At 34.6% G+C, this 26,999-nt stretch overlaps 10 protein-coding genes and 2 non-coding genes across 12 annotated transcripts; 8 read left to right on the top strand and 4 right to left on the bottom strand.

The window, feature by feature from the left end:
* Nucleotides 1-191: 191 nt before the first annotated feature.
* On the top strand, nt 192-3,050 carry NAEGRDRAFT_51825 (uncharacterized protein; the record flags this gene model as incomplete). Its single annotated transcript, XM_002673063.1, has 1 exon — nt 192-3,050. The coding sequence occupies one exon, from the start codon at nt 192-194 to the stop codon at nt 3,048-3,050; it is 2,859 nt and encodes a 952-aa protein (XP_002673109.1).
* Nucleotides 3,051-3,521: 471 nt separating this feature from the next.
* On the bottom strand, nt 3,522-5,543 carry NAEGRDRAFT_81034 (RGS domain-containing protein). The gene is made up of 2 exons (XM_002672978.1): nt 5,115-5,543; nt 3,522-5,026 (listed from the first exon to the last, which is right to left on the bottom strand). The coding sequence occupies exons 1-2, from the start codon at nt 5,284-5,286 to the stop codon at nt 3,573-3,575; spliced, it is 1,626 nt and encodes a 541-aa protein (XP_002673024.1). The 5' UTR covers nt 5,287-5,543; the 3' UTR covers nt 3,522-3,572.
* A 511-nt stretch (nt 5,544-6,054) lies between these two features.
* On the top strand, nt 6,055-8,037 carry NAEGRDRAFT_59068 (C2 domain-containing protein; the record flags this gene model as incomplete). The annotated part of the gene is made up of 1 exon (XM_002673062.1): nt 6,055-8,037. One exon carries the CDS (start codon nt 6,055-6,057, stop codon nt 7,987-7,989), a length of 1,935 nt encoding a protein of 644 aa, XP_002673108.1. The 3' UTR covers nt 7,990-8,037.
* Nucleotides 8,038-8,064: 27 nt separating this feature from the next.
* NAEGRDRAFT_81032 (uncharacterized protein) lies at nt 8,065-13,205 on the bottom strand (the record flags this gene model as incomplete). The annotated part of the gene is made up of 5 exons (XM_002672977.1): nt 8,065-8,130; nt 8,168-8,989; nt 9,138-11,162; nt 11,331-11,525; nt 11,922-13,205. The coding sequence occupies 5 exons, from the start codon at nt 13,203-13,205 to the stop codon at nt 8,065-8,067; spliced, it is 4,392 nt and encodes a 1,463-aa protein (XP_002673023.1).
* Nucleotides 13,206-13,566: 361 nt separating this feature from the next.
* NAEGRDRAFT_71811 (uncharacterized protein) lies at nt 13,567-14,127 on the top strand (the record flags this gene model as incomplete). Its single annotated transcript, XM_002673061.1, has 1 exon — nt 13,567-14,127. One exon carries the CDS (start codon nt 13,567-13,569, stop codon nt 14,125-14,127), a length of 561 nt encoding a protein of 186 aa, XP_002673107.1.
* Nucleotides 14,128-14,468: 341 nt separating this feature from the next.
* Nucleotides 14,469-16,319, top strand: NAEGRDRAFT_51821 (uncharacterized protein; the record flags this gene model as incomplete). The annotated part of the gene is made up of 1 exon (XM_002673060.1): nt 14,469-16,319. One exon carries the CDS (start codon nt 14,469-14,471, stop codon nt 16,317-16,319), a length of 1,851 nt encoding a protein of 616 aa, XP_002673106.1.
* A 109-nt stretch (nt 16,320-16,428) lies between these two features.
* NAEGRDRAFT_t543 lies at nt 16,429-16,509 on the top strand. Its single transcript has one exon. It is a non-coding gene; the product is annotated as a tRNA-Leu (tRNA).
* Nucleotides 16,510-17,264: 755 nt separating this feature from the next.
* Nucleotides 17,265-19,015, top strand: NAEGRDRAFT_71809 (uncharacterized protein; the record flags this gene model as incomplete). The annotated part of the gene is made up of 4 exons (XM_002673059.1): nt 17,265-17,665; nt 17,770-17,948; nt 18,046-18,414; nt 18,438-19,015. 4 exons carry the CDS (start codon nt 17,265-17,267, stop codon nt 19,013-19,015), a joined length of 1,527 nt encoding a protein of 508 aa, XP_002673105.1.
* Nucleotides 19,016-19,088: 73 nt separating this feature from the next.
* On the bottom strand, nt 19,089-20,741 carry NAEGRDRAFT_71808 (uncharacterized protein; the record flags this gene model as incomplete). The annotated part of the gene is made up of 2 exons (XM_002672976.1): nt 19,089-19,323; nt 19,375-20,741. The coding sequence occupies 2 exons, from the start codon at nt 20,739-20,741 to the stop codon at nt 19,089-19,091; spliced, it is 1,602 nt and encodes a 533-aa protein (XP_002673022.1).
* A 1,410-nt stretch (nt 20,742-22,151) lies between these two features.
* NAEGRDRAFT_t544 lies at nt 22,152-22,224 on the top strand. Its single transcript has one exon. It is a non-coding gene; the product is annotated as a tRNA-Asn (tRNA).
* Nucleotides 22,225-22,554: 330 nt separating this feature from the next.
* NAEGRDRAFT_81031 (uncharacterized protein) lies at nt 22,555-24,149 on the bottom strand (the record flags this gene model as incomplete). The annotated part of the gene is made up of 1 exon (XM_002672975.1): nt 22,555-24,149. The coding sequence occupies one exon, from the start codon at nt 24,147-24,149 to the stop codon at nt 22,593-22,595; it is 1,557 nt and encodes a 518-aa protein (XP_002673021.1). The 3' UTR covers nt 22,555-22,592.
* Nucleotides 24,150-25,528: 1,379 nt separating this feature from the next.
* On the top strand, nt 25,529-26,488 carry NAEGRDRAFT_71806 (uncharacterized protein; the record flags this gene model as incomplete). Its single annotated transcript, XM_002673058.1, has 1 exon — nt 25,529-26,488. The coding sequence occupies one exon, from the start codon at nt 25,529-25,531 to the stop codon at nt 26,486-26,488; it is 960 nt and encodes a 319-aa protein (XP_002673104.1).
* Between the last annotated feature and the right edge of the window lie 511 nt (nt 26,489-26,999).

Raw genomic sequence — 26,999 nt, 5'->3', positions numbered from 1 at the left:
ATCCTCAATAAGAGAAGGAATCAAGTTCTAAAGCCAAGTTCAATATTTAGAAACTTTGTTATTAATCTTGTGTTATTAACTTGTTTTTTGACATTTAGATGCCCAACGTTAAATGCTTTTTCTGTCATAAATCAAAAAAAATCCATGATAAGCGACTCTGCCAACAATTGCTGTCCACCCAAACATACAACATGATTTCTTCGGAACAGCATAATAACAATCCAAATAATAGTCCAACCGATACTATTGCACATTCCAATAATTTAAACAATTATTCGAATACATTAGAAAATATGCAACAACCAAATGATGCATCTACCTCTCCAATTAAACACAATCCTAAACCCTTTCTAAACAATGATTTATCACCAAGTCACAACAATCATCACCAACATGTTCCACCATCACAATCACAAAATATCGAATTTTCATCAACCAACAATCATTTCATTGCTAGCGGTGATGATGAACAACATGTTTCATCATCGCACGATCAAAACCAACAACACCAACCATTATTAGTATCATCCTCACCACTTCCTTCACCAACCTTCACCAACACCATGAACAACATCAATACAACAGCAAATACTACGATTCATTCTCCTACACAGGGTGGTGCTGCTTCTTTTTTTAAGAGACTTTTATCAAACTTGACGCCAAATCTTTCCCGCCAAAATCATTTACAACTTTCTGAAAAAAATAATCAACATGGTGTATCAGGTTCGAGAAGTAATGGAGGTAGTGGCAATATGAATGGTGGTAATGTTCCAGCTGGAACAAATTGTATAAATCATCAAGAGTTGGATCTTGATGGGTTATCGGTGAAGAGTGTGGAATCTACTCCATCAGTGGATCTTTCTTCGAATAATACGAGTGGAGGAAATTTGAATAATCTTGCTGTTGGAGCCTCAAATATTAATCATAATCATCAGCAGCAGCAACAAATTCATAATAATAATAATGGAAATAATACAAGAGCAATAATGGATATATTCCCAAAGTCGAGACAGGAAGAGGAACCTTCTATGGATAATATCATTTCGAGGAAATTAGCTCAAAAAAAGAAAAATTCAGTGAAACCTGTAGATATTAACGCATTCACTGATAATAATAATGAAAAGGAAAAGGTTCTCACTCAAAATACTGTCTTTAAAAATACTCCAATGCAGACATTAACACCATCTGCTCTCTTGTCAGGAAAAGTTTCAATGGATTTGTTTGCTAATGTTGAGGATGAAAAGAAGAAACCAAAGAAGAAACGACAAGAAACTGGAATTAAAAATGTGGAAACTACTGTAAAAACAAGAAACAAAACTTACTTGAAAAAGATGACGTTCATGACAAGTCTATCAACTTCTGGCGATCAACATCCTACCTCTAGTAACTCTACGAAAAAAGGACAACAAAAAGAACAAGCTCCTTTTGAAAATGATCTTTTATTCAATGATTTACAAGTTTTTAAGAATCAAGTTTTCAAACGATATTGTAAAATATTGGAACAACCAATTTTCTGTAAGGCTTTTAATTATGAAGTTCTTGGGCCAAGGGAATTTTTGACAAATCCATATGTCCTACCTCAACTGATAGAAGAAAGCCCTGCTGTTTCCACAGTTGGAACTTCCTCTCCAAAGAAGGAGGAGCAAAACCCATTTCTTTTCGATGAAAAGTTTGTAAAGGAATTCAAATGGCGTAGACGAAAAACCGAGACTCAATCAAATTCAGTTCCAAATGTGCCAACAGTGGATATTGTTTGTGAGGATGGAGCTACTCTTTCATGTTATTTTGAGATGGTTGGCCAAAACGAGCAGCCAAGTACCTCCACAAAACAAGATGATTCCAGTTCTACAACCTCCAAAAAGACCTTACTATTATTCCATGACGGATGTGAGGAAGCTTTTGAGTATTTCTTCCAACCTTCACTAAGGAAGTTCAAAGATTTTATTATTTCGATGGGTTTGCAGATATTTATTTTCGAATATAGAGGTTTTGGATATAGCACGTGCGCCAAAGGTGAGGATGAAAGAACTTCCTTGCATAGATTTCTAGAGACTGACTACAAGTTGGTTCATCATTTATTCACGACACGACTCAAAATACCAATGTCTCAAGTGGTAGTGTATGGAAAGGGATTTCTGGGAAGTACTTGTGCTATCCATTTTGTTTCAAATTTTCCAACAGTGAGTGGACTTTGCTTGGAATCACCTTGTTTTGATGTTCTCAAGGTAGTTTTAGGAAATTTACCTGAGAATGTCCTATCGTATATTTCTTCTCAGGGAGCTGAACAAGGTATTGTAAGACCTGAGGATGAAACCATTAGATTCGAGTTTACCAAATACAACTTTGGAGTGGAAAAATATTATCGAATGCCATATCCAAAGAATAAGAAGATTATGAGTACCAAACAACAGAATGCTCGCCCTAAAACAACAATAGTTTGTAAGGTTGGAGATGAAAGGTATTACAATTTAAAGGAAGTTAAGAATTGCATCACTCACCACTTTGATGTCTACAACAAATTATCTTGCTTTCCAGGTAAACTACTCATTCTCTTTCAACAGGGAAATGAGCTAGTTCCATATTGTGATGTGGAAAACTTTTTTAAATGTATCAAGACTGGAGAAAAGAATATGTATCTGCTCTCCTCTAATGAAATATCGACAATGACCAGCGCGAACGATGACCCTTTTAATTTGTTTGAGAGAAAATTCTTTACCTGTGTGAGAGCAATTCACAAGTTTATGGAATCAGTTTCCCATTCATTCCCAGACAATTTTAATCAATTCTTGGAGAAGCTTTTCCAACTGGAACAACGATTGCTTGAAGATCAAGCCAACCAAACTTCAGAGCTTTCAGACCTTGCTGCCAGTGGTTCCTATGTTGATACCTATGAAAGTTATGGTGGAAGAGGAAGGAGGAATCCATATCTTCCAATTTGTGGTGGTTGTGGTCACTGCAGAGCTTGTGTCGACCAGTCAATGATCGAAAACGAAGGAACCGACAATACTGACCATGATTGTGATTCTGAAGCTAGCAGTGAAGAAGAGTAAACTATTTCAGATATTCCTTCCACATCCATTCAACAGCCATTCACTTAATTTTGGATTGCTCAATGTTTTTACCACAATGAGAGACAATCTTTTATTGATTTGAACGTTTTCGTGTTTAACAGTTTTTCGTCACTATAATGAAGAATAAATTGAAATCTTAATGGAAAGTAAGCAAGCAATTCTGGTATTATATCACCCTATTCCTGAATTAGATTTGTTTTTTATTTACCAGATGAACTTGTTGGACTATTATAAAAATAAACCACAATAAAATATAATTTTAGAGAACTTCCAGACTAAAGGAACGCAGATACACAACATATATTCAAGGAATTACACCGCAATCCAAACCAAAATCTTACTAACAAAGACCAAAAGCGATTCCTGTCTAATATCTTTTTTAATTCGCAAACAATTTGAACTTTTTAAAACCCAAACACACCACAACTTTCAAGATGAATTTTAATATTTGAAAATAAACTTTCTGGTTTATTGATTCTTCTTTAAAATGTGCATAGCAATTTAAATAATATTTTGATTTTCAGCAAGTGTTCTCAAAATTGCATCAGATAGTGGTGAATTCAGTGAGAGACGAGAATCCTTCTCAATCCACTGAGCTAATTGTTGTTGAGGAGTGGATTGGAGTGTGGTTTTACTTCCCTTCTTTTTAGATCCACCCTTAAAGGTCAGTATTTTCTGACCCCAATTTTGTGTCAAGAGTCCTTTCATGTCCAGAAATAAAACTTGGGTGGCTTTACAGCTGGTTGGGGAAGTTGGCTCAACTTTGAGAGCTGATATGCAGCAACCGCGTACATTTTTCAATTTTGATCGAATGGTTTCATTCACATCATTTTGAGTTGATTTTTTGAATAGATAAAAAGTTTCCAATTTTGGATTTTCTGGTGTGAAGCTTTTTGTAGCTGCACAACTCAAAATAAATTCTCTATTCCTGATTGGCCATTTCATTTCATAGGATTCTGAAATAACAGCAGTTTCCAATAACTCGGAATCCAAAATACCCAATTGATTACTTGGTTTTGGATGATATTTTACAAAATCCCCTTCTACTAATGGCTCATTAGTATAATTCTTTCTGAATTCAAAATTGATGAGGGCATTAAACACTTTCTCACTTGAATATTGATAATGTGTTACACTCTTATAGAACATTAAATCTTTTCTTCCAAAATTTTGTTCACACGAGTGATCACCAATCATTACATAAATTTCCTGCTCTTTCGAATAGGTCAGAAGAGTCCACTTCAAATTCTGATCATATTCCAATAGTGCAGATTTGAGATATTTCACCTCTCCCACAGATAATGTTTCAGAGTTTACAAAACTCTTTGCTAAACTTCCATCTCTACTATCTGTAGAAGTTGAAGAGTTTGATCGTGATGTGGAACTTGCATTATTTAACATGAATAAAAAATCAATGTTATCTGATGTTGCCTGAATAGCAGAGGAAGGTGAAGCTGCCTTTCTTGGTGTTGCCAACATGAACAAGGTTTCAATTTTCTGATTTTCAATAAATTCTTTGAAAATCTCACTCTCTAAAAATGGAGCAAACTGATTCGATTTCAACGACAATAAAATATGACTCTCCAAATCATCAAATATTGTCGAATCCAAGAATGGGACTATAGAAATATGTTTCCCTTTCCCAGAGTTCCCACTCCAATTATACTCATTTTTGGATTCCAATCCATAGTACGTTCTATTCTTTTCAATCTTGTCCAGAATTTTCTTTTTCGTATCAGATTTCAAATTCAATTCATTTGGAGCTTGATCATGAATGAAATTATCAGCAATTTCACAAGCTTTCAATAAAGCAGATTCGCATAATGTAGCTCCAGCAGCTCCAAGAAATTGATCCGAAAATTCATCAACATCAAACGATCTATTACGTCGACTACTATTTGGTAGTTCATTGATGGATTTGAAGAATTCAACTTGTTCTAGAAATAAACTTATTTCTATTATTTTTTTAACATTTTTTGTAAATTAAATAAATTTTTAAATGTTAAATATTAATAATTATTAAAATTTAAAAAAAAAACATACCACTATTTTGTGTCGATTCCAAAAAGGTAAAGAAACACTGTCTAGCTGGTGGATATTCCATAAAGGAATCGAATTTCATATCAAAATATTGAAGAATATCTTTAACGGATGCTTTTGGCGCCGAAACATTTTTTAATGGTGATGAGGAGGATGATTGTTTTTTAGTTGCCATTTTCTATATTTTTATATGTATTGTTATTATATATTGTTGTTTTTTTGTATATATTTGTTGTTGTTTTTGATTATTGTGTTATATTATGTACATTAAAGTTATTCGAAAGCAAGTGTTGGAGAATGGATTGCGGGAAGGCGATCGAGAGAGTGGTGATCTAGCGCTAGGGAGTGATGCAGATATATTCTTCTACTTGAAGAATTTAGTAGAGTGTCACTTGTTTCGAATAGAGGCGTTTCGTATAGTGTGGGCGATTGTTTGTGCTTTAATTTTTTTTTAAATGAAAAGTGTTAATGTAGGAAGGAGTTTTGGCTTGAATGTTGACGAACATCGTCCATTTATTTCAGCCACCTGACTTTTTGGTTTCGATTAAGTTTCTTTTGGAATCCAACCTAAAGTGATACGAGGTTTCTTGGTTGGTCATGTCACGGTGGCTGTTTCGTAACCATTCTTGCAACATGAAGTTTTTTACCAATATTTTTATTCGAAACATTAAATGATTGGAAACTGGAACTATTCGAATAGTTTTCTAAGTGCAACAACTTCGTGCATTCTTATTGACTTCATAATTTTCAACACTCATAATTACTGAAACACGGTAATCGATTATCTTTACCGTGTCAGTTTCTAATATAAAAAAATCTAAATGTCAAACTTTATTTTTAGAAATGACAAAAAATTTAAAAAAAATACCTCTACACCAATTTATCACACAACCCATCATCATCTATCCAAACTTCAAATATCTTTAAAAAATCACATCATCCCATGTTCAAGAGTCGAACCAACCACCTTCACGGACTCATCAGCGAGGGTGAACAGAATTTTCTAACGCAAATAAAAAATGGCGCCAACAATGCTAACGGAAATTCTCCCGCCGAATTTTTCCAGCTCGAATTAACCATAGAAAAAGTCTCGATTGATGCCTCGTCGCTCCAGCAGACCAATCAAGTGGAGGTTTCTCCCTATCTGATGATCAAGGTGAATGGAGTTTATAAACAGAGGACCAAGGCTAAGAGAAATAATTTAAATCCCTCCTTTAATCAGACCTTCTTGTTAGGCTTGGAGAATCCGAATCGGGATATCATACAAATTTATGTTCATGATAAGGAGAGGAATGGAGAGACGATTGGATTTTGTACGATTGATCATTTGAATCAATTTAATTTTGGAAATATTACTTCGTTGGAGTTGGATTTGGAAGCTCCTTCAATTGCTGACTTGACAAGGAGTTCGATTTTTACTGATGGAATTTGTGGAAGTATTCAGGTGGATGTGAAACCTTTGAATTTTGGAGCTACAGAGAAGGAGGCTTCTAAATTGGGTATTGGAAAGAAGAAGAAGAAAGGTGGTGCTGAGAGAAATGAATCACCTGATAAGAGTAATACTTCTTCACCTGTACCTGGTGCTGTTGCATTGACGACAGCAAGCAATGGTGATCATCATCCAAAGAAGAAATCAGATCACAAACCACATTTCGATTTACCACCACAGGAAGAGGAAGAGCATGCATGTCCTCTCGACAATGATGCAGCTCAAAAGAGAAAATCCAGATGGTTTGGTGCTGATCCACTCGGCACACCAACTCTGGAATCGAGTTTCAATTTTGATGATGTGAATTTTCAATCAGCCAATACGACAAGCATGGGAGAGGATCACTTGTTTTCGAATAGTGGACCCAATCTTATTCAAATAGAAGGCGAGAAGGAATTTACCAAAACCAAACAACAATTCAAATTGCTCTATGTTATGGCTATGGATATTCAAATGTTTGGAGAGAAGGTTAACAAACTGGAAGCTCTCTTGAGCAAGTGGGAACACTTTGAAAACGACACTGAAAAGATTAGAAATTCCATTCAATCATGTATTTCAAAAGCTGAGAAGAAGAGGGAATTACTGGACAAGTTTATTCCAAAACTGAGCAAGAAATTACCTCAGGTCACTAACTGTAAATTAACCATTATGAAACTAACAAAACTTAAAATACAATTCGAGAACATTGACAAGCAATACCAAAACTTTTTAAAGAAACGCCAAAAGATTGAAAGACATCACAAAAAGAAGAGAAGTGAAAGAATGTTGGAATTTGACGAGTTAATGGACCATGTATTATATCAAACAGGAGCTTCTACCACTCAACAAACTTCCAAGAAATCTAAAGAGAAATCTCTTGAAATTCCTTCACCTACCGTTGCCACAGCAAAAGAAGGTAAGGTGGATAGAAATGCCAGAAAGAAGGAGGAACAAGTTATGAAAAAGAAGCAATTCATGCAAGCCATCATGGCTGGAGCTAGAGATTCGGGTGCAACCAATCCAGATCACTTGGTGAGAAAGTACGAAGAGAAGCAAATGGAACTCCAACACAAGAAGGAGCAAGATCAACAACAAAAGATTCAATTCATTCTCAGTACTGCCGATGCAGAAACTATTGAAATGGAAAAGAAGATTGCCCTTGAAACAAAGGCAGAGTTGGAAGCTGTGGAAAAGGATTACGCTGAACTTCATGAAATGTACGAACAAATGAATTTCCTCATTAGAGAACAAGGTCAAGGACTCAACATTATCGAAAAGAACATTCAACAGGCCAATGAATATGTCAAGGAGGGAACTGAATACGTCAAAGCAGCTAGTGCCTGCACCACAACTGGCATTTTGACAGGTGGCTTTACAAAAGCAGCAGTTCTCAAAAAGTTAATTTCATAATTTATTACTTGTACAAATATCCCAATATTAAACCCAAATTTCTAACCACTTGCGGATAGGCCAGACATTTTATATCTAATCCAGCTTTGAATATACCTTGTATGGTATATCTATAATCTGTTGGACCCAGCTTTGCAGGTACTTCTATGTTAAAATAATAACATAGCTCCTCAATTACTTCGAAATCAATTATCCTGGTCATATAACGAGATGGATTCAAGTCATGTGGAAGTTTAGGAAGGGGATCATCATTGTAAAATGAATATCTTAGATTAGAACCATTCTCTACGAATCTTCTTGCACTCATAAATGTACTGGATTCTTCCTTGAACTTGTTAACTGCTTGATATTCCTCCAATTCTAGGATTGGAGATTCATTATCTTTCAAGAAGGTCTTCATGACAGTTCTTGGATGCTCTCTCATTGAATATTCCAATGCAAATTGTAAATTGAGAAATCTTTCTGGATATTTGTACAGTATTTTGGGACATATTAAGGTAGCTCTCAACACAAATTCTAAATCATCCCTTATTGAATCAGAAACAATATCATAAATTATTCCCTCTCTATCATAATCAATGACATTCATTATAAACTTCTTGTACTGATCCTCAGTTTCGAATGCATGTTTAGAAAATAACAATTGCTTAATATTGTAATATTTCTGGAAAAAGCTAGAAGCCCTAAAGAAGTTACCATTAATTGATTCATAGAGTAATCCTTCCCTTATCAGTTCGTAAATGACACTCCTCTCCCTGCACATCTTTTCAAATGCCACTAAATGAGGAAGGGTTTTCATTATCTTAATGTTGAAGAAACTGCCATAATCTTTCATCAATTGCAATATAACAAATTCATTCAAATCTCTTTCAATTGTTTCCTGATAAACTTCCCATAACAATGAATCACCAAGTGATCGATCCAGTAATATAATGACATTTGGCATGATATTGTCTTCCGAACGAGACAGTTTAATCTTTTTAGTTGGAGGATCAAAAATCTCTTCATTGGTAAGTTGTGACATTTTTTTTGTTTGGCTAATTTCGAGCAGAGACTGGAAGTGGTTGTGTTAAGTTATTGTCAACATTCTAAAATCACACAACAATAAATTATTTATTTTCTTTCAGTTTCTTGATATTTCCTTGCACCAAATTAATAATTTCCGTTGCCTTGTCAGTGGTGAATTGTTCAGTAAAGCTTGGAGGTGGTGAGTTATCTGTTGTAGATTGAGGTTGAGGAGTATAGGAAAGAGTATTTGGGAATCCTTTGAGTGTGAAAGTAAGAGATGTTGCATCTGTCTTTTTAAAGGTTAGCTTGCATACTTGCCTCAATGTTCTCTTCCATTGAATGATTCCACTTTGGAAAAGTTGTGGATGAGGTTTCAGACACATTATTAAATTGTCTCCAATGGCGAGATATCTTGTTTCCTTATTCTTCTTCAATTGGAGAGTAAATAATTTGATATTGTCTCCAAGTTTGGACAAATCATCCAATTTGACAGTGGTGGCCTCTGTACTTTCAACACTTGTTGGAGAGGTGGAAATATCATCATCAGAATCATTGTCACCAAGTGAAAAGACTGGTTTAATCCTCTTTTCCAAAGTCTTTTCCAGTTTTTTTTCCATATTCTTCAAAGAATTGAGTGTAGAAAGGGCACTTTCCTTGTTACTATTGAGTTTTGTCAAAGCTTGTTCCACAAGTTTCTTCTCCTTTACATATTCTTCAATGTCACCAATTGCCTTCTTACCCCATGAGAAAATAGTTTCAGAAACCTTACTTGTCCATTCCTCAGCTGAGGATGTTTTAGTGTTTTCTAAAGTTTCATCCTTGACATATTCAATCAAATTAGAGGTCATATATTTGATACACCCTTTGAATCCATCAACAGCAATAGAAATATGAGGGAATCCACCTGTAACAAACTTCATAGCAATAACTCGTAATAAATTTTCCTCTTCTGGCAACTTTCTTCCTGTACCAAAAATAACAAAGTGAGATCCTTTGGCATCTTCAAACTTGGAGAGAATGGCCTTCATCTTGTCATTATCATAACCAACACGTGTTCCAACATGAATGGCTGTTGGTAGTCTTGCATATTGGAAGCTCTTTACACTTCTACAATCAATGACAAGATATTTGACCTTGGAGTTTTGTGATCTTTGTTGTTGTCTGGTTTTGTCCTTAGTAAAGCAGTCGGCAATTTCAGTAGCTGGAAGTGGAAGAATAACACTTTCTTGCAAGAGTTGCTTCATTGTGTCAAACTTAGCTTCAAAAGAAGCTTGATAAATAGATTGTAATTGATTTCTAGCACTGGTTGGTGTTTCCTTTTCCAAATTCTTGGCTTCCAAGTAGAGTGAGAAAATATCCATTTTGCTCTTGATAATTTGTTGTTTTTCCTTTGATGAGAGTCCAGCTTGACAATATGATCTGAGTTCTTCTGGAATGTCAAGAGCCATAATATTACTACGATCTCTCACTAGAATAGAAATAATCAAGAATGTGTACATGACAGGATCACGTTCAATAATCAAAATATCAAGCAAATAAGTTAGTGTTTGTTTCAATTCAGAAGCATCAGTAATAGATGAAGCAATAAAATCAAATAATAAAGATTTGGACCAAGGAATAATTTCATCTATAATAACTTCCAATCTGTGTCTATCGAAATGAAGTTGTAAATCAGGATCATGATATTGAACCAAAAGTCTAAACATTTGATCGAAACAATCCAATAAATATCCAATCTTTGAATCGGTTGCTGTTGTCAATGAAGCAATATTCTTCCTTGAATCAAGTGGTTTAAAGTATTGATTTAACATGATATAAACCATTGGAAATAATTCTGATAGATTCATCTTTTCCGATCCATCATCAACACAATTAATAAAGTGATAGACAAATCGACCCATATCTGGTCTGTAGGAGAGAATGTGTTCAATAATGTTTGGTGCAATAGTACTTGATGGAGTATTTGCTTTATCAAACTTTTCTTTCATAAATTGATGATGGAAAGAAAGTATCTTGTACGTCTTTTCTACTACTTCATCAGAGAGTGTTGTGGTTATTGATGAAAGATGTTGTTTTAAATCTTCTCTGCTAACATCACTCCAGGAAACATTTTCAAAGTCTTGCTCTTTCAAGCTTGAAGGAGCCACTTTACTATAAAGTAATTTCTGTTATTTTCACAACGTCCACATCCAACAACAATAATAATAACAATGAATTATAATATTATTAAATAATATATAATTCATGATCAAAAGTAATTCCGCATCAACAAAGGAATACAAATTAATATTGATCACCACTATAAAATCCAAGACATTGTTTTAAAAACCTACCTTCCAAACAGCACGTCTCAAATCTTGTGAAGGAATTTCTGATGAAGCCATTATCATCACTTCTCTACAAAATTCTCTCAATTGTTGTTCTCGCATTTGTTGAACATCTTGCACAGTCCATCCCTTCCACGGATCTTGTTCATCATACGAGAGGGTAGCACTACCATTTCCTGATGATCGATCAGCAGTAGAACTCTCAACCGACGTCGAAGATAACATTTTAGCAATTTTTTATGATTTTTTAAAGAAAATTGCATTTGAAAGAAAAAGTATTCGTTGGGATGTGAAAGTTGTTGATTGAGAAATTAGATTGAGAGTGGAATAAATTTATTTTTCATGGTGTTTCTTTGTATTGTCTGTCCAACTGTGATGGTTGTAGAAAAAGTGAGGGTTGTGATGGTAAAGAAAGTTAAAATCATGAAATTTGATCGAGTTGTTGGGCAGCAATCTGGAACAATCATGAATGTAGTGTTGTGGATGGAGAAGATGATAGTGGAGGATGAGGTCTGAGTTTTTGTTAGGGAAGGAGATGTCGTCTTTTTGTAGGAGTTGTAAATGTTGTTCGCTTAATTTAGAAATTGATTCAGACACTGAGCTCAGCTCAAAGGTGTGCTCTTGGAGGAATTCAAAAGCATTAAATTGATGTTTGAATGGTGAGTTTGGAGAGGGAAGCCATGTTTGATTGGGTTGGTTAGTTTGGTCTTGCAGAGATGTAACTAAATCAGACAATAAATCAGTAGAAAATGAATCAGATTCAAACAATTGGACTTGATTATTGTTCAAGTTCTTCAATAATTTTCCAAAATTGAGATTTGGAGATGATAGAAGATTGTCTCCCATATAATATCTATCCAAGAAAATCAAATGTAGACCAATTACAATATCCTTTCCCACTCTATAATTGCTGATAGTTGAAAAATGTTGCAAATATTCGTGTGCCTTTTCCACCATCTTATCTAGAAATGTTGCAATTTTCACTGAATGGGTTTTTTCAATAATTGATGATAATGTTGAAGTAATGTCTTTCAAAAAATCCAGATAGATAGGTATTTCTGATTCAAAATCAATTGAGAATACCTTACCATGAAAAGGGAAAATAACAGGAGTTTGTAAAATATTCTGAATAGCAGTTTTGGAATTAGAATGATGAAGTAAAGAGTTAATGAAGCGCCTTGACTTGTATCTTTGAATTAATTCCAAGGTAGGTCTTGATTCTGATAAAATCAAAACACGCTTATAATTACAGAATCGTTCAATTAAACAATGATTAGGAGGTAAATCTAAGAAAATTAATGGATTCAAAAACAAAAGAGTAAGGAATTGATCTTCTGTTCTGAGCCAACTTGAATATTCTGGATTAATTTCTAAATGAAACATCCCACTCATCATGTATATCTCCATCCAATTCATATTAATATAACCTTCTCTAATTGCTTCAAAATCTAAATCAAGTCCTAATTTTTGAGAATTGTTCTTAAATCTATTTCCAAAAATCTGCTCTATATTATTTCTATCATCCAATATAATCTCATTCCAACTTTTACAAACATTCGAGCATGATTCAATCAATTCCTTCGTTCCAATAAATTCAAATACAGAACATATGGCATGGTTTCTAATGAATTTCTCATAGTGCCCCAATGGAACTTTGTTTTCAACATTACTACATTCTCTCACTTTCTCACTTCCGAACACAATAGAATTTGCTAATTTCTCCAACACCTCACCATCCTCTACTCTCAATGTAGCTGAACTCTCCGATCCAATTTGTGAATCAACCTCAATAATTCCCAAATATTCATTCAATACCATCAAGTATCCAAACTCATCAATATCAATCAGACGATTAATTTCCTTCCGACAACCCAAGCTCATTCTAATTTTCCCAATGTTATTCTTACAACCATTCTCCTTCCGAAAATTTAATGATAACAATTGCCTTCCCAATACAGTATATTGATCATCACCATATCGATCATCATCTTGATCAACATCATTTCTTGTAATAAAGAATAGTGAATGAATAAATTTTTCTAATTGTCTTCCGTTTTGTATGGATTCAAAATAATCTTCAGGAACCCAATCATACATACACGGCATTTTTTTTAAAATTATTAATTCAATATATATTTAATTATTTAATTACAAAAAGATTAAGATTTTGCTTAATAAAATTCTCCGTAATAGATTTTTTGGTTCACTTTTACAAGTTCTTGGATATTCCACCCGAAAAAAAATGCGCCAAATTGCCTCATCACGAATTTTTGTCATCATGATGATGATATTATGCTTGTTCTTCATGATTGGATCGTCCCACAGTTTGTCTGATAGAATTAGAAATTCTCTTTCTCGCTCTTTTGCTATCGGAAGCGCTTCTTCTGCTAAAACTTGTGAATTGATTGATTCCGAAATTAATCAACAATCTTTGAATTTTTGTCATGATAGAGTGAATTATTTGACTACCATTCCTGAATGGAATAAGACAACAGAAACTGAAGCAGTTGGTGCTAGAAATGCTGATAAGGTTGCTGCTTTATACTATAATTTAATGAATTGGGATAATGCCAATGGTCAAACACCATCAAAGCAATGTCAAGAATTGGTTCATTCCATTGTTTGTCATGCTGTTTTTCCATTATGTGTTCAAAAGACAAATTATATCCGTAATTTGTACCCATGTGAAGATAAGTGTCAAGTTGCTATGAAAACTTGCAATACTACAAGTAATGAAGCATTAGGAAAGGACATTGAAATGTTCTGTATTGATAGTAAGACTTGTAATGATTACAAGAATTAGAATGGAAGTAATTATGGATATTGGAATATCATCTAATGCCTACGTGTGAGTGGTTACTCGACCGTGTGTGGATGAATCCAATAAACCTCATTCAAATGAGAAAATTCTTGAAATGAATAAGGTGGTGGATCAAAAATTGAAAAACTATTGTTTTATTCCAAATTTTTCATTTACCTTCACGGAAGTTGACCAACAAAAAAGACCTCTCACACAGGACGCACTATTTTCCCTCGTTTTTTCTATTTTTGAAATTCCAACCAATCAAAAGATTGAAATTCCAATCTATTAATTTCACAAAACAAACAAAAAAAAACAAAACAACAACACAACAGCAATTTAACATGATATTGAAAAATCACACACAACACAAGGGCGAATTATTCGTCCAAATGAAAAGACAAGTTCCTCTTCAAGTTTCTAGTCAATTACCAGATTTTATTGAAGACGAAATGCCTTTGCAACATCAAGTATTCTTTTCCCAATTGAGTTATTTTGTTGTGGCCACATTGGATGAATTTCAAAGGCCATGGACAAGTATTATTGTTGGAAATGCAGAAGAAGAGGATATTGTAAAGATTAAGAAGGGAAGTAGAATGTCGATTAGGGCAAAATTGTCAGTTGGAGATCCATTTGGCAATTGTTTTGGAGAATTGGATAATTCTATTAGATACTTTGCTGGTCTTGGTATTGATTTTAGTAATAGGAGAAGAAATAAGGTTAGTGGATTGATTAATTCTAGCCAGTACAAGAATCAGTTCATCAACTTGGACATTCAAACAAATGAAAGCTTGGGAAACTGTCCAAAATATATCACTATTCGAAAGCTTTCGTATGTGGAAAGAACTCCTCAACTTGCAATTGATTCTCCAAATTCCACTACTTTAGAACCAGAAGAAACATTCCACATCCACCAAGCAAGTACAATCTTCATTTCCACACGACACATCTCTCAAGATTCAGATTCAGATATTGGAGTCAACCACAGAGGAGGAAATCCAGGATTTTGCCGAGTTTACAATGAAAATGGCCAATCCTATGTTGTAATACCAGATTATTCAGGTAATAGATTCTATCAATCTTTAGGAAATGTACAATCTGATAGAGTTGCTGGTCTAGTAATTCCAAACTTCCAGACTGGTGACATGTTGTACATTACTGGTGATGCAGAGAATCTATTCGATGAACAAGCTGAAGAAATCATGCCACGAGTCACTTTGATTACAAGAATTAGAGTGACAGGTCATGTATTTGTAAAACAAGGATTGAATTTGAAACAAGAAGGTTCAGATCAATATTCTCCTTACAATCCACCAATTCGTCATGTGAAAGGAGAAGTATATCAATCGACTCATGTTGAAAATGAGCAACACATTCCTTCCAATCAAGCTAAACTTTGGTCTGTTGAAAAATTAACTCCCCTCATTTCCAAGTTTACATTTAAATTGGAATTTCCAATCAAGTATCAGCCAGGATCTTATGCATTATTTGATTTTAGTGAAATTATTCAAAAAAAGTATCAACATATGAATAATTTAAATCCAAAATCACTCAATGATGATCTCATTAGAACTTGGACCATTTCTTCATCTCCCTTAATTGACGAAACAACTGAAACCACCAAATTTGAATCTTCCAATTTTATTTCATGCACTATCAAATTAGTGGAAAATGGAGCTGTCACTCCATTGCTACATTCCAATGTTTCTGAATTGAGTTTGAAATTGATTGGAGTTGGTGGAAATTTCACATGTTTTGAAAAGGAAACCAATCGAGTGGAAACTCCAAATATGATTTGGATAGCTGCCGGAGTTGGAATAACTCCATTCCTTTCCATGTGGTCTGCCTTACAGGAATGTAAATCTAATGTCAAGTTATCTGTTCTCTATTCTGGAAGAGGAAGTGAAGCCGAATTTACCAAATCTTTCAGAAATGATGAAAGAGTTTCAAGTTTACAAGTTTTTGATTCCACCAGACATGCTACACATGCAGAGAATAATTATTCAATTTTCAATAGAAGAATTAATTCTAATGATGTTGCACAAGCTCTACAAGGTGCTTCCAATATCAGCAATTCAGAAATTCCAATAATTTATCTTTGTGGACCTCCTCAATTTATGAATTCTATTCGAAATTGGCTTAAAGAACTCAAATATCCAGAAAATAACATTAGAACTGAATCCTTTGTATTTTAAATAAAAAACCAAACAACTTTACAAATATCTATCTTTTACCAATCTGTCGATAAATTAGGTTACACTAAATCTAAAAGAATTGCTCGTATTAAGGTTTTGTTTATGTGAAGCAGGGGTTCCCGAGTGGTCAAAGGGGGTAGACTCAAGTTCTACTGCGCAAGCTTCGTGGGTTCAAATCCATTTTATTGTTTTTTTATTAAGGTTTTATCTATATATGGTAATAGATCGTGGGATTACTCTATGGTTGTTGATAAAATTATTCTAAAATTCAAATTTTTAGTCACTGTTCATCAAACACCATGGGGTTACTCCTTGGCTATTGATAATTTGATGTTATTTTCATTATTTTAATTCTAAAATTTAAACTTTAAATGACTGTTCATCAAACACCGTGAGGTTATTCATCAATATTGTATTGTTTTCATATATTTTTATATTTTAAAATTCAAACTTCAAATCCCACCTTCTGCAGCTTTTGTTTTAATCTTAATCAACTTTGGAGCTACTGTACATTTTTATACATGAATCGTTTGCAATTTTCCTCTAGTTTTGAAAAATAAACATGTATTACTTGAAATTCTTTGGGTATAGAGCTAATCAACAAAGTTTACTCTGACCTGAAATTCTTTACAAATAATATCAACAAATAATAACCACACCAATAAAATTCCAAATCTCCCAACAGTCCACTTTCAAGTAACACCAAAATGCAGTAATTGCTCCTAAAATCCAAGTAGCTAACTGTTCCAATGATGAACCTTCACAATTTATCTTCCCGTTTGATAACACTAACATCACTAATATTGAAAGAAGATATTAAGCGAAAAAATTGAGATGAATAGGAAGATGAGAGATGGTTCGATTCGTACGAATGTTCTTCTGCAGATGCTATTGATCATTTTGATTGTTATCATCACGTTGGTAGAATCAAGAATGATACAAATGATGAATCATCAACAGCAACAACCAAGACAAAATATGAGGTTTTATTCACATCAACAAATGATGAAGCAACCATCAATTAATATTATGCATCATGATGATCATCAAGATATGGAAAATCGTGTCCATGGCCATCCAGACAATCTTGGACAAACTCAACAACAACATAACGGAAAGAGTGGAAGAAAATTCAAGAAGGACAGCAACAAGAATATGAAATACGTGAATCCATTCATTGGAACTGGCAAGGGCTTTGGTTCTGGAACCATGAGTCCAATGGCTCAAACTCCTTATGGAATGATTAGAGTTGGACCTGATACTACTAATACTTTCGATTTGGAGATTTCTTTTGAGCATCCAGGTGGTTTCTACTATCCAGATGATTACATTCACATATGCGTTTGGTAGGTGCAGGAATTCCAGATATGGGAAATATTGGAATAATGCCAGTTTGTCTATATAAGGGAGAATTGAGTTATGATTTCTTGTTGAAAGACAAAAAAGTAAGGGCCTATAATAAGGAAACTCAATTTGTTCAACCAGGTTATTTCAGAACTACTTTGGAAAGATATGACATTGATGAAGAATTGACCAGTGGCTATTATTCTGGAATTCACAGATATACTTTCAACGATCAATCGAAAGAATCTTTTATCATTTTGGATATTTCACATACCATTGATAAGAGTCAATGATCAAGTTGGTTTCCTTCCAAAGTGGCCTTTCTGTAATGGAGAAACTGGTTCAATGGTTGGAAATCATGCAATTGTTATCATTACAGAAGCATTCCTAAAAGGTCAATTGAGAAGTTCAAAGATTAATATGCAAAAGACGTATCAAGCAATGAAAAAGACATCTAATGAACCAGTCAATTATGTTGGAAGAGTCAATCCAGCTCAATATAATTCTCTTGGTTTTGTCCCAGAAGAATCTGCCCAAGTTGGAGCAGTTCTCACTCTAGATTATTCCTACGAAGATTCATGCATTGCCTCCGTTGCTAAGGTCCTTAACGAAACTGCAGACTATTTGAACTTTACTGCTCGTTCTCAATTCTATAAGAATGTGTGGCACGAGAAGGAACAATTCTTCTGTCCAAAATCAATTTCTGGAAAGTGGAATTGTCCAGAATTAACATTTGCCGATGGATGGGACAGTCGATAATCTATAATGTCGAAGGTGATGCCTGGCATTATAGATTCTTTGTTCCACACGATATTCCACGATTAATTTCCCTGTTTGGATCAAAGGAAAAGTTCACTGCTGCACTGGAACAATTCGCAAAAGATTCCTTCGACTTTCCATTCACCGTATTGCCAAATCCATTCTATTGGGGAGGAAATGAACATGATCTAATGAGCATGTACTTGTTTAACTATGTGGACAGAGCAGATTTGACTCAATACTATGTGAGACAAATGATGGATAGATTATACAGTGTGAATCCAGATGGTTTGCCTGGAAATAACGATTATGGAACGATGAGTGCATGGTTTGTGTGGTCAGCACTTGGTTTGTATCCAAGAGCTGGTTCTAGTGAATATTTTGTTGGATCTCCATTGTTTGAGAGTATTCAGGTGGAGAGAGAGAATGGTTGTTTCTTGTCTATTGAATCTTATAACTTTAAGCCAGATTCTCCAAAAATTCTTAAAGTAGTATTGAATGGTCAAGTGTTGACTAGACCATTCATTGATCATTCTCAATTGAATTGTGTAAATGGAAAGAATAGTGTGAAATTGGAATATTTCTTTGCATAAATTTAACTTTATCAATAAAAATATTGCAAAGGTTGTTTCCAAATCTGAGAAACTTTTTTTTAATTGTAATTCACTAATTTTGTGCCCATTCAATCTTGTAAAGAGGAATGATTTGGTCTGGATTGAAAATAATAACTTCACTACAACCATCTGGAGCCACGTGTGAATCATAGCCAGGTTCGATAGCTCTACCAGTTTCTACTTGATTCATGTGGAAAGCCTTACCAATCAAAACCATACAAATTAATAAATATTGATTTCTGGCATAGGCCATTGATAATCCAGGATATTCACTAAAGTAAAATCCTCTATTATTAAGAAAAAGGTCAATAAATCCAAAATAAGAATAAGAAACTTACTTTCCATAATATCCCATATCTGTTGTACTTCCAATTTTGTTCAATAAAAAATTGGTCTTTAAGATATTCTCCATATTGGCATCTGATGTACCATGGAATAAGAGCAATGGCTTCATACTTTCAAGCATAAAGCCATGCTTTTCAGCCAATTCCTGCTTACATGCATTAAATCTCTTCATAATAACCGGATTGACAATGTAGTCAACCTTTACGACCCTGGCAGTTGGATAAGAAGAGCCATACATTGGAGAGGAGGCAAGTCTATGAAGTTGGGATTCACAAAATCTAAAGTGAATCTCTTCTGCACCTAAATCAAAGACATTGGTTGGACTGAAATTGTATCTCAGCAATTGGTCTACGCCTTTTGGTGTGGTCTCACTGTTCGTCTTGACAAAGTGGTCATTCCATTTGGTGAGATAGTCTAATTCTCCCTTGCAGTAGAAGCGAACATTTTTGTGCTTTTTAGCTTCGACCAATCTTTTTTCAATCAATTTTCTTTCATTTTCTATAATTCTCTTCTTTCTTTCAATTTCCCATTCATCATTATCTTCTCCATTGGTTCTTCTGATGCTACCTTCCTCTGCTTCAATTATGGCCAATTCCTCAAGTGAAAGAACAGCTGCTCTATCGATCAATAATTTATCCTTTTCTTTCATCAATCGAGTGTATTGCTTTTCTAAATTTTCCAATTCATTTCGCTTATTTACAATTGTTGAATTTTCTGAAATTGAGGTTTGCTTTTTCAATACTTCCTCAATTTTCGATAACTCTTGTGAATCGAAAGAATGAGAAACACATCTTCCTTTCGAAATAGCTTGATAGTGACTATAATCAATCATATCATTATTTGTACAGAATACTCCCGGCAAACCAGATGATGTGAGATAGACATATTTTGTGTTTGTTGGAGCTGGCTCAATCTGATAGTTTTGCACCTTCTTGTTTGATTTTTTAACACCATACTCGACGTGTTTTTGAATCTCTGCCTGATAAACAGCAATCAAATTCAAAACACTTGGTTTGTATTGTAAATGTTCCTTCAACTTGATCAATTCTGCCAAATCGACAGAATCAAAAAGTGGTCTCTCTCCAGGTTGAATTGACAAAATCATGCTCTTTCCCTCAACAATCTGACTTGTCATGGATTTTTGCTCATTGGTGGTGGTGTTTACATTCGGTGATACATTATTTACATTGTTATTATCAACACTCGGAGGATTACTCAAAGGAGTTCCATTATTACTATTACTATTATTATTACTAGTATCAGAAGAAGATGAAGATTCACTACTACTATTCGTCACTGCTCCAGTACTACTCTTTGAATAGGCTCCTCCACTCTTGAAAAAATTAAAAATAGAAGTCATTACACTATCAATGCGTTGATCCGATTATTTAATGATTGTTTTTTGTGATCGTTCCGAAACTCTGAAAGGTTTTTGTGCACTTTTGAGTTTGGAATTTTTTTTTGATTTTGAAATTTGTTCAAAGTTCATCACCCATGAATTTTGTAACTCAAATTTGAAAGTGCTTTTTAGAGTTTGAGTTTTTCAGTTTGAATGTTTGGGAAGTTATCAGATTGTTTTCTTCTTTTCAACTCTCACTACAGATTGTCGTTGAGATGGAGTAAAGAATAACATATCAGCAATATGTTTTTATTGGATGGTGTTGACAATTAGCCACATCTTCACTGAGTAGTTAAAGTTTGCAAACACAATCAGGTACATCTCCTGTTCTTGTAATTGTCTCTTTCTGAATGAAAACTGACATATCTTTAAGGGACAATATTATATTTTTCTCTTAATAATTACTCTAATAGGAGTTGGTACAGTGTGTCAACATTCTTGTTCACCCTCAGTAACAACATTCTTCAATTCCTGCTTTAATCCATCCATTTCTTCTTTAAAGTAATATTGAGCAATCATCATGTTTTTATTGAGATACAACCTTTCACTGCATTGTAATAAATTCCGATCATTTTCCATTTGCTAAAAATATTTCTTGCAAATTTCAATAAATTTCGCACTTCAAAAATTTATTTTTAGAAACAAAATCAAAAAAAACAACCACCTTCAACACCCAACAACTAAACACATAATTGAAAATGACCAGATCAAACAATAGCAGAAAGGGAATTGTCAGAAAACAAGGAAAGGGAGTTTGGAAATCCCTCGGACATCACATTAAAAGAGCCAATAATAGATCGGCCATGAGTGAATTGATTAAACATGATGACATTAGATTTTCAATTGTAGAGTTGGTGCTTGCTCCTTCAAAGCAGGAATGTGCCAATAAGGGATACGGACCACAGGATGGCTAGTTAAACAAATTGGAATTTTGATTTTGTGGATCCACAGCGTAAATATTGGATGGATCTTCGTTAGAGAACTAATTGTACCAGTAATAATTGTAATTTTATTGTGTCAATAAGGCACCCTTGAAGTTTTGGAATAAAACGAAAAACATGCTAAATTGAATAATTATTGAATGAATAGTTGATTTTTATTCGAATATTATTTGCAATTGAAAACTTTCTTACAAGTTTGATAAATATTGTCCAACTTGAATCTGTAGTTTTGGAAATGTTGTAAATTTCGCCCAGAATTTGTTCATATCTCAATAATTGTGCCCTCATTGACTGATTTTCAAAGCATCCATTGTTGAACTTTTTGATGTCAATAATTCCAACCCTCTACTGTTGTAAAATGTGTTTAAACAATCACAATGTGTTCTGCACCTTCGTGGTGTTAATCCAAACTGCAATTCACTAACTATAATCCCCCTTAGCTCAGTCGGTAGAGCGTCAGACTGTTAATCTGCAGGTCGGTGGTTCGAGCCCACCAGGGGGAGTATCTTTTGTTAATTTTTGAATTGATTTGAAGGTTATAACTACTCCCTTAATCAGGAGGAAAGAGACTATTCAATCCACTACTACGGTTATTATATAACAATTTTATAATAAGTTGTGCTTTTGTTGGAAGAATCATACATATGAAAGACTACTTTCTTTGTAAAAAGGAATGCTCTGAACTTTTAACAACAGGTATTCATAGTGCTCAAACTGAATGATCAATTGTGCACTCTATATTGAAGATTTCTTCCTTACTAATTTTTCTCAATACAGAGCAGGTTTTGAAGTGATTGAGAATGAAAAATATAAGCATTGAATTAGCTCAATTTAAATCTTATCTAAACATTACTCTTTATTTTACTCAGATTTAATTTTGTTGAGCTTTAGTTTGAGCAATGAGCAAATCAATCAAACCTCTCAAAAAGTTGATTCTATCGTTATCACCATTTTGAGCCTTAGCTTGATTACCCAAGAAATATCTACCAAATTCAGGAATTTGAGAGAATTGATTTCTTCTGGTACCTCTTCTGTTACCACCTCTGTTGTACTTTCTAGTTCTTCTAGCTGGTTGAGTTTGTTCAGTTGGTTGAGCAACTTGATCAGGTTGAGCAATTGGTTGTGGAACTTCTTGTTGAGCTACTTCAGGTTGAGCAACTTGTTGTTCTGGTTGAGCAACTTGTGGGGAAATATTCTTCTTGATCATTCCTCTCAAGTATTCAATTCTTTGCTTGTCACCATATTGTGGAGCACGTTGGAAGTCTGGGTTTTGTTGAGCAACTTGTTGATCTGGTTGTGGTTGATCAGGTTGAGCAATTGGTTGTGGACCTTCTTGAGCAACTTGTTGAGCTACTTCAGGTTGTTGAACTTGAGGTTGAGCAACTTGTGGTTGTTCTTGAACAGGTTGGGCAGCAACTGGAGCTTGTTCTTGAGCTGGTTGTTGAGCAATTGGTTGTTGTTCAACAGGAGCTTGTTGAGCTGGTTGTTGAGTTTGTTCAACTGGAGCTTGTGGTTGTTGTTCTTGAGCTTGTGGTTGAGCAACTTCAGGTTGTTGAGCTTGTTCTGGTTGAGCTTGTTGTTCAGGTTGTTGTGGTTGTTCAACTGGAGCTTGTTCAGGTTGTTGTGGTTGTTCAGGTTGTGGTTGTTCAACTGGTGGTTGTTCTTGTGGTTGTTCAGGTTGTTGTGGTTGTTCACCTCCTTGTTCTGGTTGTTGTGGTTGTTCACCTCCTGGTTGACCACCATCTTGACCTCCTTGTTCTCCACCTTGTTGTTGTTGATTCTTATCCTTCTTGTCCTTCTTTCCCTTCTTATCTTTCTTATCCTTCTTTCCCTTCTTGTCTTTCTTTCCCTTCTTATCCTTCTTTCCCTTTCCACCTTTTCCTTTACCACCTTTACCCTTACCTCCTTTTCCTTTACCTTTTCCTCCCTTACCAGCTTTTCCACCTTTTCCTTTTCCACCTTTACCAGCTTTTCCTCCCTTACCAGCTTTTCCTTTTCCTCCTTTACCAGCTTTTCCTCCCTTTCCGGCCTTACCACCTCTAGATCCACCTCTACCTCCTTTACCAGCTTTACCAGCTTTTCCACCTCTTGATCCTCCTCTGGCTCCTCCTCTAGCACCACCTCTGGCACCACCTCTAGATCCACCTCTGGCACCACGAGAACCTCCTCTAGCACCACCTCTGGCACCACCACGAGATCCACCTCTGGCTCCTCCTCTAGCACCTCTTGATCCTCCACGAGCACCTCCTCTGGCACCTCCTCTTGAGCCACCTCTGGCACCTCCACCAGATCTAGGTAATCTTCTGGCATAGATTGCTTCGACCATGGCATCTGTCAATGCATCGAATGAATCTGTGGAAGCGGTAACATATGTAGCGTAAAGCACAGCCATCAAAATGGCCATGACAATGGCAGATGTCAACTTCATTTTCGTTTTTTTTTACTGATGATTAGAATAAATGTGATAGCTGAACATGTTAATTGTGTGCAGTTACTATTGTTGACAGGCCAGTTGAGAATACAAACAAATTATGATAATCAAATGGGATAAGAATAGGCGCTGTGATTATAATTTGTGCTGGAGGTTGATTATGGAAGGTTGAGCAAGTACTTGGAGCGTAATAATTATTTTGAATATTGCTGTTAGGAATTTTGTATGATGATTTGGAATCAAATAATGTGGAATGATGATTATAACGAAGTGAAATTAATCCATTATGGTGATGGGGAAAATTTCAACCTGTTGTATTTTCTTAATAAACAATAATTATTTTATGATCATTAGAGAATAAATTGAATAGTTAAGGCCAATCACATTCCGCTTGCAAAACTTCTTTTAAAGATAACATGTTCTTCAACATGATCCGAAAAAAGGCTTGTGGGTGAAGATTGATTTCAATTTTTTAATTTTTAAAAATTTTGCCTTACTAGCTTTTGTTGATGTCCTTGTAACCACTCCAAAAATTTATACGGGTACTAGCTTTTGTGATGTTAGAGACTTGGATATTTTCATTAACATTATTTGATTCTGAAGATGTTGCAACAAATTTACAATTTGATCCGAATGTATTCTTCAAGTACATTTACAAGTTTAAGCAGTGAAACATGAACAAAACCTTGTCAGATCCGTAATATCCTTCCTTGCATATAATGACTGAAATCCAAACATTGAACATTTCCATTCTTTAAAGTTCCAAAATACCATGATCGCGGAACAAACTTGGAGAGTTACAAAAAATGAACTTACGCGTACATTGGTGAAGGTTAATTAACAGGTGAGAAGATTCAACATTTGTTTCCATCCAAACCACAAGAAATGAACTTTTTTAATTTCTAAATTTCCAAACCACAACCCAAGTTCACTTTGGCCACACCTACCAAAACCAATAAATCCACAGCCATGTGTCCAATTCTATAACTTCATCCTCTCTGTGTTATCCCAAACACAAAAAGAACTGAGGGTCCTCAAAGTTGAGGACTCTTCTGTTTTTTATTTTCACTGTTCATGCAGTCAAAGACTGCAGCGGGATAGTCGCCATATTCCTGGCAGGCTTCCCGTTTCGTTTTGTAATTGAAATCATTATTCGAATTAGGGAGAAGAAAACAATTCGTTGACGGTTAAGGAATCAGATATGTAGTGGATACCAACAAATGATTATCTGAAACTCCGTTCAAGTTTGACAAAATTTCTATTCTAAATCTTTGCATTTTCAAAAAGATTGCAATCATAGGATGGACTCGTTCTTTTATTTCTCTCCTTGGTCAACCTGAACTGACCACACTGAAAAGAAGTGTAAAAAAACATCAATGAAACCATCTCTCAGTTTTTCTTTAACACTGTTCGTTATCCTTGCATGTTTCACATGTTCAATCCTGACAAGTGAATGTGGTCCTGGATATTACAAACAATTTAGTTTTATTCCATGTCATCAGTGTGAACCAGGAAAATTCTGTCCAGGTGATGATAAATCACATGATTGTGCACATGGAAGTGTTTCTGGAATATTTGGTGCTAGTTCATGTTATGTGTGTCCATCCAAGAGAAGTAATGGACATAGAACTGCATGTTTGTTGGAGGATACTCCAGAGGATGCAAGTGAGATAGTGGATGGTCATGTGTTTGAAGTACATGCAGCAAAGATTAATAATGTTTACATGAGTTTGGATCCACAAGTTTCTGAAAATGATATTGCACAAGTTTCGTTTATTGGAAAGAATCAGTTTGATGGAGTTACTGTATATGCTTCTTTGAGAAGTGGTTATCCAACACCTGCCAATTCAGTTTCCCAATCTTCTGGATTGAATGCAACTGTTTCATTCTCTAGAGATATCCACAATTTCACAATCGTTTACTTTAGTTTATTTTCAAACTCTAAAGCTTCATTAACCATTCTTCCAAAATTGTTTACCCACTTTACTACTGAATATTCCTTGAAAGATAATTCACTCTCCCTTAGTAACTTGAATTTCGATCAAACAATCAATCTCATCCAATTCAAGAAAGATTTCATTCCAAAAAATACACCTGTCAATGTCAAATTCCAACTAACAGGCATTAATTATTCATATCCTTATCAATTATTATATTCTACCAATCCTTCTCTATATCAATTGAATCCAAACAATGCAAATTATCAAATCCAAGCCAAGAGAAATCAACTTGTGCAATTCACAGTCAAACAATCAAGAGATGGACCTTTCGTATTTGCCTTATTTGATGGTACTACTCTCTTTAATGTGAATATTAATATAACTCTCAATTATTAATAGTCTTTATCTTCATTCCAATATAAAATTGTAACATTTTAAAAAAGTCTTTGAAAAATTTGTAAAAATCTTGCGCTTTTTTTAGATTTTGAAAAAAAAATGTCGCAGATAGTGTCGCGTATTATCTTGGTGTTATCTTGCATCGTTGCTATTGGGTTGATGAATGGAGGGATCACAGAGGGAAAACTCAACATGATGAAGAGATCAGGTGCTGCAGATGATGATTTTGATATATTTGTAGGTTTTTCGGATAAAGTTTGGAAGAAAATTATAATTAAATAATAATAATCTTGATGCTTGAATTTTAATGAAAAATTAGGTTTTTGCATTGTCGTGGCCTGGATCAGCATGTTATACATTGAAGCCTTGTTTTTTGAAACCTGAAGTGAAGGATTTTACAATTCATGGATTGTGGCCAAAGTAGGTTGATGATTAAATTCAATTAATTTCGAATAATGAAAGTAAATTGGTAGGAAAAATGGGACCTTTCAATTGTAATGCTCCTGCTTTT

This window comes from Naegleria gruberi (assembly GCF_000004985.1).
Source record: "Naegleria gruberi genomic scaffold NAEGRscaffold_49, whole genome shotgun sequence".
NCBI lineage: Eukaryota > Heterolobosea > Eutetramitea > Acrasida > Naegleriidae > Naegleria > Naegleria gruberi.
Note: the sequence above shows the minus strand (reverse complement) of the source record. Positions and strands in the feature narration are given on the sequence as shown.